Source organism: Thunnus albacares, chromosome 3 (genome assembly GCF_914725855.1).
Source record: "Thunnus albacares chromosome 3, fThuAlb1.1, whole genome shotgun sequence".
Lineage (NCBI taxonomy): Eukaryota > Metazoa > Chordata > Actinopteri > Scombriformes > Scombridae > Thunnus > Thunnus albacares.
The window spans coordinates 22,405,045-22,416,742 of NC_058108.1; the positions used below are offsets into that span (position 1 = coordinate 22,405,045).

The window sequence follows — 11,698 nt, forward strand, 5'->3', positions numbered from 1 at the left end:
GTCAAGACCGGTAACATGATCACGAGCCTTTAGCCCAATATTTAGCATGCGGTGTTAAAAAAACAAAAAACATTTCATCTGTAGCCTGTGAGTTGATCTGTCAGTCAAAATAAAAATAAATAAATAAATTTGCAATGCAGCTATCAGAAGAAGTTATCTATAAGCAAGTTTCCCTAATTTGACAGTAAAATATCGGCCTGGAGTTAAATAGCGCTCGTTTAGCATTTCTGTAATTCTTCAAACAAATGAATTAAAATACAAAGTCAAATAATCATTTGTTGTTGTTTTTTTTATTCTCTTTTCCTTAACAGTAATTCATCCTTCAGACAATATGTGAAATATTTGTTTTTGGCTTTGCCATCTATAACTTAAAGAAATGACATTTTATTAAAGTGCATAATATCCGAAATCTGAATATAATTGTGCAGCAAAGAGTCTACGGAACAAAGATAATGCTGACCGGTTATTTAATGACTTACACACACATGTTCATATGTGCAAATATTCTCATTGTTTTTTGTGTTATTTGTTTAAATATTGGACATGGAAATATATTCCAAATACGGTAATCTCGTTAGATTGACCGGGAAAACGAACCATGATCCTATTTTAAAAAATAGTCTATAATAGTCTATAATAGCTACCACAGTAAAACTGTTCGCCAGGATTTATTTAAGGCTTATAATCTTATTCCTATGATTCAACGGAAGCTAAAACGGCTATAAAACAGGATAAAGTGGCTGTAAAAGGCTGAGCAGCCTGAGTAACCGGGCTCTAAAACAATATTGTCTTTTGTTATTTCACATATCAGCGACCATATGCCGATTGATAACCCCGATTTCGTTAAAAAATAAAATAATAGTTTCCATTCAGGAAAAAAAGCAGACCAATAAATAAAAGTAAATTACAGCAAACAGTCTTTGCGTAATTTAGGCTGCAGGCCTTTTCGGGCCCCGTTTCTCTCAGCCTGGAGTCCCCGTCAAAACAAGCAGCATGAAAAAAAACAAACAAACTATATATCACAGCGTCAGAGTGTTTTTTTACAAAGACTCCAGGAAAGCCACCACATCTGCATGACCGTTCTGTCTGGCCAGGTCAATAGGCTGATAGTTTGTGTTGTCCCTGGCATGCGGGTTAGCCAGGAAGTCCACCAGAAGCCGCGCAGTGTCCAGAAAACCCATCCTGGCCGCGTCATGCAGCGGTGTGGCGCCGGTGTGTCTGTCCGTCACGTTGGGATCCGCTCCGTGCTTCAGTAACAGCTGAGCCACCTGCGTGCTGCCCATCATCATTACCTTCATAACAATATAACCGAGAGTTAGAATATCATTTAATTATAAGAACATTTAAAAAAATCTATTCAGTCATTTCCAAGTCTTACAAAAATCACAGAAGACGTTCATTTTTAACATCATGACTAAATATTTTTGCTCTACCAATTATTTGTAAAGGTGGCTGATGCAAATAAGTGTTGTCCGCATTGTCGTGCCGCAATGCAAATGGGACGCGTTTGGCCCACTTTTATTGGAATTGATTACATCTGAACCAATTTTGTGTGTGTGTGGAAAGAAGAGTGTGGAGCCACTGGGAAGTATTAGGCCTGTTATTATTCCACATTTAAAGCACCAAAACTATGCAACGCGAAAATGAAAATCAACACCGCATCCAACACGACTTGTTTAACAACATTTTAAAGCCTCCTTGCGCATTTAGTTTCGTTTCATTATCATAATCTTACAGATAAATTCTATAAGCAAAAGTGAATGGACTATTTCCTCAATGAGCCTGATCACTGCAGTTTGTGAATGATGCCTGGCACACGGGCTGACACACGTCAACCTTTTCAAAAACACATTTAAAAATATAAAAACAAATTTTCTGGTTTATGATTATACACATTTGTTCTAGTAAATATCCCATTTTAGAGGAAAAAGAACAGGATACGTCCAACATGGATGAGGCATGTTTATGTGTGGATTGGAGGAGTGCGTAATGCGCATCTGGAGGCATTATTTTCATAAAAACATATATGCTTATTCTTATTTAACGCAATCACAAACTCTGTACAAGGCTGTTTCATCACCTGTAGGTTTACATTGTTTAAATATAGGCTATTGCTTTTAGCCCGATCAAAAACAATGCGGTGCCAAAATGAACTTCCAATGTCATACATGCATATAAACTTGCAGTTTCGTTTCAGTTATCTTAGTGTGAATTTATATTACTATATACTATCAACTCGACAGTAAAGCTGGACTGTATCTTACCTCAATAAAAATAAAGTTTGATCAGTGCAGTCCAAAGATTGACGGGACTCTGCGTCATTGTGTGCGCCTTACTTTTTCAGAAAGTAAATAACACTGAACAGCTCGGTTAAAAATGGTTTCCCTCTGGTAAATACTGGTTATATTTGGTTGATGGTGTATATGAAGGAATAACAGAGCCTAATAATGTCTATGAAACACATTTAAGTGTGAAATTTGGCTTTTATCTGCCGATGAAGCGCATCTGGTGACACTGACCTGGAGAGCAGTTCGTCCAAAGCGGTTCACACCGTTAACTTTAGCTCCTTGCCGAAGAAGACACTCCACAGCTGCCGTTTTTCCCAGCGCTGCTGCTGTCGTCAGACCATCCTCGAGAGTCATTGTCATGTCCAAAAACTCTGCAGCGATATAACCTCCGTGTCAGATTGCTTTGACAGGTAGCCTTGAAGATGCGTGTATCTGAGGAACAAGAACAGCTCACAAACAGGCAAAAAAGAATAACTGCAGCTTTTTGCTGATGTGTTGTTCGTGCTCGACCGTCCCAGCCTGCTCAGTTTGTCCGGGTCACCGGTCGTCTGGCTCGGGTAAGTAAGCCCTGCATCGCCTGTCCAGCTGTCGGTCGGTGTGTGTCTGGGCTTGCCTGTGTTTTGAATGGGTGACGTAATTTTCTGTTGCTGCAGTGGCGCGATTGTGCGCATGCGCCGGAACTAGTTTTGACAGCAGGAGGACAGCATTGCTTCCGTCTATTCCCATTATGTATCCATGGCTCCTCCTCATCGTGCTGTGGAGTGATGGAAACCAACTCCTCCCGACGAATGTGACAGAATCACAACAAATTCAAAATGTTTCTGCCGGTTAAATCATATCATATGATCTCCTTCAGCAGTTGGGAATTTGCTTGTCATTGATATCTTCAAGTTTCCATTCATTTCCACATAACTTTAAGCCAAGAATTCAAAATGGAAATTTGAATATCTATTCTTTCATGACAACTGAGCAAACTCCATCAGCTGAGGAAGATCGTGTCATATGATTGAAAGCTCTAGAACAGCTACTGAATAGACCTTTAAGATAAGATTGTTTTGCCCACTGTGGCTGATTGATCTGTAAAGTCAATAAAGTGTGACAGTTAACTGTTACAGGGCCAGGAGGCCTTCTAGTTATTTACCTTCACTGCAAAACAACAACATAATATGACAACAGAAAAGATTATTTAATGAAGGCAAAATGGGTGAGGAGGAGGAGTTTGTTTGCCATCACCTGATTACCCTGCTCCACGGCTCCAGGGCAAAACTGAGCTGCTGGGGCCCTGGTACTGGGTTTTTACACCAAAATCAGCACTGTAAAATATCAAACACAAGAGCCTGCATGTGTGGGACCTGTTTTTTGATGTAGTGATAACAAAATATGACCCAGGAAGTCTGGTTTTAGTTATACATAGATGTTTTTGAAGGCACCCAAAACCTGCAGAGCAGTTTATAGTATTTAGTATGACATGGAGTCCACCACCATCCCCATATGGTAGGGGCAGCCAAGCAAATCTTGAAACTGCCTCTGGAGCTCTGAGACTCCGGGGGCAGTGTCAGGATTTTATTGGTTTGCAATCCAGCCATGGTGTCTGCACTAAAATACCTGAAATTTATACAAAACAGCAAACAAAGCTCTGTGTTTTAGGTCATCTGTGACAAACTGGAACAAACCAGAATCAAATTTGGGTCAGTTTTTGCTGAGCAGACTAAAATAGATTTTTAACTGGGTGGTGTCTATGACAGCTGATTTGTATTAAGAAGCCCATGGACCGAATGCATCACGTCAATAGAGGCCTTTCACGGAATGATTGGAATGCCTGTCTACCTCCATGATGGCACAGGCAACAATTACTGTGTGAAACAATAGTTTCTGTATGTGTTCATATAAGAAAATACTTAATATATCAGTGTCTTATGAATGGAAAACTGTTGACAAGTGAAACTATATGTTTTTCATGCTTCTTCATTGTTTAACCACAGCAGTAAATTAGAAACTTGTGTGATTTCCAGTAATCACACGTGGTCATAATGGAAAAGAGACAACGGCATACAAACTGCATACAAAGGCATCTGTTAGGAATGTTCCCAGTAATTGATCAGTAAATTAATGTGCGTGTTGTGAGATGAGGGTGGACAGACTGATTGTTCGTCAAAGATGGGTTAATGTTTGCTATAGCTACACCTTTAAAATACAACACGTTAGCCACGAGATTGAATGAAGAGTGACAATGAGCTTTGACGGAGGAGGTTTAGACTTGAAATGTGCTACACCTTTCTCTTTAATTTAATACGATTAAATAAAAAGACGGTTCATGAGTCATTTTAGACAAATATATTATTTAAACCTGCACTGGCTTGCAAAATGTAGCCTTGTGTTCACTTAGTATGGGCACTGCTAGTTTGATATCTATCAGCTTATTTTTGTCATTACCAAGTAAACTGGAACAAAAAGTGCAACAAGCTGACACGCTCTTTAGCCTATGGAAGCTGAGAAAAACGCCTCATTTTTGCAAGTTTAAAAAAAAAATTGAAAATATGACATACATAACAAGTCTGTTTTGACAGATGACAATTATTCAGCATGTCTGTGGGCATGAGTAGTTCCTGATTTCTTTCCTTGCGTGAGTGGTGAGTGTGTAGCATTTAAGCTGACACGCAACCACATTCATTTAAGTACTTAAACTTGAGTAAGTACCCAGATAACCAGACAAGCCTTAATTACTCCACACCATGCAGTCACGGTCTTGAGTCAATAAAATTAGAATCGGAAAGAATATTTTGTAAAAAAAAATTAAAAAATGAAATTTCACATTACAGCAGCCACTTTAGAGCACTGACAAATATATTTTGTCCTCAGCATCCCTCTGAAAAGTCAGCTAAGAGATAAAGGCCATCTTTAATTTTGTTTTCCCCCACTGGCAGAAGCAGTTTTCAAATCTTTTACTTTATACACAATGTACAAATACTTAATTACAAGGAAATGTTTTGCATTCACCATCGCACAAAAAGTACAGAAGTAAAATACATTTGAGGTATCAAAAGTTCTCATTATGCATCCAAATAGTCTCTGTCAGATTATGTTATGTTATTATATGATTATTACGGAAGCATTACTGCATAAACAGCATTTTATTATTGTTGCTGCTCGAGGTGAAGCTAATTTTAACTGCTCTACACACATTAGTATATTTGTATATCAGAAAATCATATGTTTTGTACGGAAAATTTAATCTGCAAAGTAACTATAGACGTCAAATAAACGTAGTGTACTATTTTCCTCTGAAATGTGGTGAAGTATTAGTTTAAAGCAGCATAAAATGAACTCATGTAAAATAAAAAGTATCTCAAAATATACTCCTATGTGGTTTTTACACTTAAGATTTTGTGAGTGTACGTTAAGGGGAGTTATAAAATGATGCAAACAATTATTATCACACAACCTCCCAGCTCATCAACTGCATGTTGACCTGATATAACAATAAGTCTCAGTTGTTGCAACACTTACAGTATTAAAGTCAAAGAGTCAGCAGCGTGTCAATAGTCCTTATTCTTAGTTTATTGATGTAAATGTGAGCAGACCTGTGTGGAATGTCTGATCGTCTCGGGGTTCACAGCTTGTAGCGATGGAGGTTGCGTGTGGGTGGAGGTGTGTTGGTCTGGAAGTCCCCTGTGTGCGCACGCATGAGTGTCTGTGCATCTGTGTGTACTTTTTTGTGAGTGTGTGTGTGTGTGTGTGTTTGGTGTGAGAAAAAGGGCACTGCGAATGATTACAGACGTTATGGCTTATGCCTTTTATGTTCTGTTTAAAGTATGGAAGAGTAAACAGTTCACAATTTTAAACAGTAAAAAAAAAAAGGATTTGTGGGGGACAATTAAAGCCAAGGCCATCATCAAACATGTCTTACTCGGTGGTTTTTCTTTGTAGGGCTTGACTTCATGACATAAGTGCATTTGGAACGTTCTTTTGGTCAGAAAAATGCTTTAGGAAGAATGTCCTCCTTTTCATCGCTAAATTTAGCCGCTTAGTTTGGAGAAAAGTGGTCAATAGTGATGTGGCCATCATTGTAATCTGTCAGTGAACCTCCTCTGAGCTGCATACCTCAGTTTAGCCGTTGGGTGCTCAGTATTTTGATGTTACAGTATGTGGCTTTTAAATAATGAATAAATGAAACTTTTACCTTAATTTCGTAGTTCCGTTTTTATTTATTTTTGATTTCTTATCATTCGCACTTCACTCTGTGCTGAGTCGTGCTTTGCAACATAGCTGCGCAATCCAAACCACTGTCCTCGACAGCCAAGGAGGGGAATACCTACTTTCTGATTCCCGGCGAATGAAATCACCTCCTGTTGACTGTTCATTTGAAATCCCCCTTTATTACACCTTTTAAATGGTTTTATTGTCTGGCTTCCTCTGTTAATGAATGAAAACCTGCCACTTCACACACTTACACAAATATAATTATTATTCTTTCATGTATTGCCACTGCAATGACATGACACAAACTCTATGTCACATACAGATTTTGTCTTTTTTTTTTTTTTTGGTTTTGTTTACTCTTTCTCTGTCATTTACACATGGGCTTGTGGATACAGAAAAGGCCGTTTTTGTATAGTATGTTCAGTAAAGTCAAATATAGTATGATATAAGTTGAAATATTATATTTCAGCTTCTTCAGAGCAAACAAATTTAACAAAATTATGTGCAGTATGTCTACAACTGTCATGCATCTCCTTTATTTTGCCTCCACCCAGTGGCATCAGCAGACAGTATATGGCTAGTTTTCATGAGTCACACTTCTACTGATAGCCTCTCATTGCTTGTAAGCAGTTCTACACAATATGTGGTATTTCACCAAGCTGTGACGAGCAGAGGCTCTGCCCTACTTACACACTGGCCTTTCACATTGTTCTAAGTTGTATTGCCTGGTGTTATTTGTGTCTTATACTCTGACACTTCCGAGAGAATTAAAATGAGGAACACAAACTGTTTACAGACCTGCTGTGTAACAACTGTTACACGCAGAACATATGGTTCAGTTTGACTCATGTGTCATGAGAAGATCCACACACACTGACATACTGATCCAGCCCTTCCTCTGCTATTTGCAGACCGCGCATCACATCAAAGGCATATCACAAACCATGACTTAGGTTAAACACACACAATTCAGTATACTGTATTGCTGATAAAGCCTTTGTTATGTTGGCATTTTTGCTTTGAAGTCATCCTGTTGGAACACTTTCCATGATCAGAGGGATAACAACCAGACAGAGGGCGGGTTTGGCTTCATACTTGAGGTTACTTTTTTAATACCCACATAATTGATCCATTCATTCAGTGAAAATATGCAGTTAGTCTTAAATTCTTTCTTCTTTACTCATCTTGTCTAAAACACAATAGAGCCAATCACAATTTGCTGAGCAGGAATTAAACTGTTTATTGAATATTTTCCTCGATGATTTGTTTTTACAGTACTCTGTTGCAATTCTCAGTCATCTAAAAGTTGAAGTACGATGACAATAATTCATCCAAGAGGAAGTGGTGTCATACATGTAGATCAGTGACTGCTTTGTCTTTTTTTGAGGCCAGTTTGACCTTGGGCACGGCATTTTGAAACAGGAACAGTGTCCGCCGGATTGTTTATTGTTTAGCAAAAGTGAGACATTTCTACCAAATCAGAGAAGTCTCCTACTCAATTTTATGTAACCAAGAAGAGGCAGCCTCTTTATATCACACCACAGCGTGTATTAGAATTAATGGCCTTCTGGTGAATCAGTCACTAACCAGACTGATCTCGTTCTGTGAAAAATACTGTATCTCTAAATATAAATCAAGCTATCTAACCGCAGTGTGCTATTTTGTGTTTGTGATGCATTACACATTTATTTAGGCCACTCAACTCCACACTTTTTTTGTTTTTTTTTTACAAAATAATTTAAAGCAATGCCCAAATACTTCATGGCCAATCAGCTCAAGCTTTATATTGTTATATACATGTTGCTGCATCTATTGTGGTCTTCATTTAGACACCAAATGTCAAGCACGACGGAAAGGTTATCCGGCTTCTCGGTAAATGCTGAATCATGCTCTCATGGTAACTGAAGTGGTTTCATGTTTCTGTAAACATCTTCAATTTAACATGGTCCAGTTTGATGTAAGACGATGGCGTGACGCATTAGATTCAGATTCAGATTCAAAAACTTCAATGTCCCTGAGGGGCGATTTACTTTACAGAGAGTAGTCCAACACAAATACAACATAATCGTACACAACACAACACAAGATCCAAATCTCCTACACTGTCACCATGTATCATGGAAAAAGAAAGACGTGATGACATCCGAGGTTATAGTTTGCTTAAAAAATCAATAGCAGATGGAACAAATGAAAATCTGTATCTACTAGTGCTACCTTTGGAGATCACTACTGCTTGATATTTAACGGTCGGTTGGGAATGTGCTTTCACTTCTAAACGAAAATAAGCCTGTTATTATCATGTTCATGAAAGCTGAAAGCTAGCTTTTAGTCATGTCTTTTGAAATAGCTTCTGTTCTTGCTCTCTCCATTGTAAAAAAAAAAAAAAATATTGACAAACTTATACGCTCATTAATTCATAGTCTTTACCCCCTTGTTTGTGGTGTTTGCTTGTCAAACACGGTAAGTACAGTAAATCCCAGTGTTTTAGATTTAGTCTGGTGAGCACAGCACTGTGGATAGTAGCTGCTGAGTGTGGTGTGTGTCACCCATTTCATCACACACACACACACACACAGATGATATCAATAAGCTGTTTGTGAGTGTGTCAGAGGCATGTAAGGCCACAGATTTTCTAGGACTTGACTGTGGATGGCGTAGTGGGAGGAAGTTAGGGAGGTAGCTTCTCTTCCGGTCCTGTTTTCTTGTTTTGCCCGTCACATGCAAACGGAGCAGCCACCACCCACATATGACCACTGGGCCACCACGATGCTGAAACTGATAGACAAATGGAAAGAATGAGACCGCAAAAGGGAGAAAGAATTAACTGTCAAAAGGCTAACATACCGTTTTTACAACGGTTAAATAGTTGACTTTGACTGCTCTCACAAGGAGTCTATTGTGCACTTGCGAGAAGACTGCCTAGGGTCAGAATTAGGGCACATGCTAATATTGAACAGTTTAGCTCCTGTATTCAGTGTAGAGATATTAAAACGTACAGTGTAGTCAGTTTACAGCTGTTTATTTTTCCAGACAATGAAAAAGCAATACGTCCTGGGTAATAAAGGCAGCATTTACTTCCATCATACTGTCCATCCTGGATAATGATTAACAAGCAGTTGACATCATTCCTGCTTGCACATGCAAAAACATTGGCTTTATAACCTGCTTCCAAGATAGTTGGAGCACTTTGTCAAGAGTCTTTTTTTATGTCGTATCAATTTATGTATGAAAACATTCACCAGTTTTTATCTCTCAAAAGTTCCAAAGTGCTTCTTTTGTGTTTTATTCGCACTGATACAAGACTGATTCTCAAATAGTCTATTTGTGGTAGCTTGTTTAAGGTCAGTTTTTTTCCCCTGAGGTGGTGGAATTATGTATACAAAGGAAAACTTCAATGGCAGTGTGCTAGCAGAGAGCTAAAAGCATCTCTGGCTTCATACTTAAAGGAGGAGTTCACAGTTTTTCAAGTCTGTCCTGAAACAATAGTCCCAAACAAACACTGACATGTCTTGCTAACCATTCCTCCTGTTCATACATAGACCATTCATAGACCATTAAGAAACCTCTTCATAATGCACTTTCAATGTAAGTGATTCTGGGCAAGATCCATAGTCCTCCTTATGTGCAAAAATGTGTTTGAAAGTGTATTTGAAGCTAATATGAGGCTTCAGCAGTTCAAATTAGTCAAACCAAATCAATATCTTTCAAAGTTACTTCCTTTTTAGTGCCAAATTCCATTTTTTGTTAAGATCCTTCCACTGCAGCTGAACAGGAAACACAAAGAGGGATTTTTTTCTAAAAATACTGTAACTAACTCAGAAGCTCAAGCCTCATATTATCCTCAGATAAACTTTTAAACACATTTTTGCTCAGAACAAGGGCTGCCGATTTTGTCACCCATTACTTACATTGTAAGTGCATTTAGAGAACTTCTAATTGTCTGTATGAGCAGGAGGAATGATTACAGCAAGAAAAACCTGTTTCAGTGTTCATATGGGCACCTGAGCCTAACCTTTAACCAAGAAATGCACCAGGGATAGGGTTGTAAAGAAACAAGTGACAGGTGACTCAACACATCAGCATCAATCTCTAGATATGTTACAGTGAGACATTAATATCACACTTGATGGAGAATTGTTCAGCCGAAAGACTTAATTAGGAGTAAATATACTTTTGTATTGACACATATTCTTACTAGTATGCAACACAGTCAAGCTGAAAACATGGTTCTTGTTGTTCCACATTGGACACCTTTCAAGTAATTTGCAGTAATTGGAATCAGCATTTTCTTCCTGAGTCGTGAGGATGTAAAACTGTTTTGAGGTTTTTCAGTATAATGTTACATAAGATCAGCTCTTCCCCTCAATGAGTTCCGGCCAAAGCTAGTCATGTTTGCTCTCAGAGGTGCGTGGGTGGCCAAAAAGCCCTCTGGCATGTGAGAATCCAGCCTTATTGAAATGTTTGGTATTTATCACAGGGAGATTAGTTCGGGGAATTTATAGAGAGCTTCATTTTTTAAAATCAAGTTTGGGGAAGAATATGCTTCTTAAATCTGTAGTGTCTGTTTTTTTTCTGATAGTAGCTTACTAATGCTCCCACCTCTTCTTAAAGATAAAGGAACACCTAGTGTATTTTGTTATTAATAGAACAGAGCATGGGGAGACAATCTACAGCTCTGATAAAAGGTGAGCGTCAGCACAAGTGTTTACTCTTTGCTGAGGGTGTGGTCAGTTGTCTCTGCCCTGCTGTTTTTCTTGTTGTCAGCACTGGGATTCTGGTTCTTTGTCTTGGATTGTGATTATCAAGTCAGTGAAGTAAAGGTGCTTTCTGTTTTCTTCTCTGTGATATTTGTCCAGATAAAACGATATGCCTCTGAGAAATTCAGTTCCGCACACGCTACTGTAAGCTGTCTTCCTGTGTGTTCATTGCCATCGGTTGAGGGGGCGTTTAGTGAATGGATTTGAGACAGTAACTCAGTGGAGATATTACTGTGGTCTGATTCTACCACCTTAAAAACATTAATGGGCGCAGGAAGTGAGAATAAGAAATTTACAAGAAGGCTGGTGTTTTTATTCAAACAAACAATACGTATTTAACTTACAATATTAAGATGAGTGAACAATAAGAAAAAATATGCCTAAATGTGTTATTATGTCTTAGTATAGTAAGTGACTGATGAAAATGAACTATTACTAGTCTTGGTCTTGTTC

The 11,698-nt window shown here is 38.4% G+C and overlaps 1 protein-coding gene across 1 annotated transcript; it reads right to left on the bottom strand.

The window, feature by feature from the left end:
* Window positions 1–450: 450 nt before the first annotated feature.
* On the bottom strand, window positions 451–2,924 carry cdkn2a/b (cyclin-dependent kinase inhibitor 2A/B (p15, inhibits CDK4)). The gene is made up of 2 exons (XM_044347042.1): window positions 2,520–2,924; window positions 451–1,292 (listed from the first exon to the last, which is right to left on the bottom strand). Exons 1-2 carry the CDS (start codon window positions 2,646–2,648, stop codon window positions 1,041–1,043), a joined length of 381 nt encoding a protein of 126 aa, XP_044202977.1. The 5' UTR covers window positions 2,649–2,924; the 3' UTR covers window positions 451–1,040.
* Between the last annotated feature and the right edge of the window lie 8,774 nt (window positions 2,925–11,698).

Bases quoted from the DNA above. Each gene is read 5' to 3' on its own strand.
- cdkn2a/b (XM_044347042.1), bottom strand. From the start codon at position 2,648: ATGACAATGACTCTCGAGGATGGTCTGACGACAGCAGCAGCGCTGGGA. The intron at 1,293-2,519 runs GTCAGTGTCACC...ATTGTTATGAAG, and splicing joins TTGGACGAACTGCTCTCCAG to GTAATGATGATGGGCAGCAC.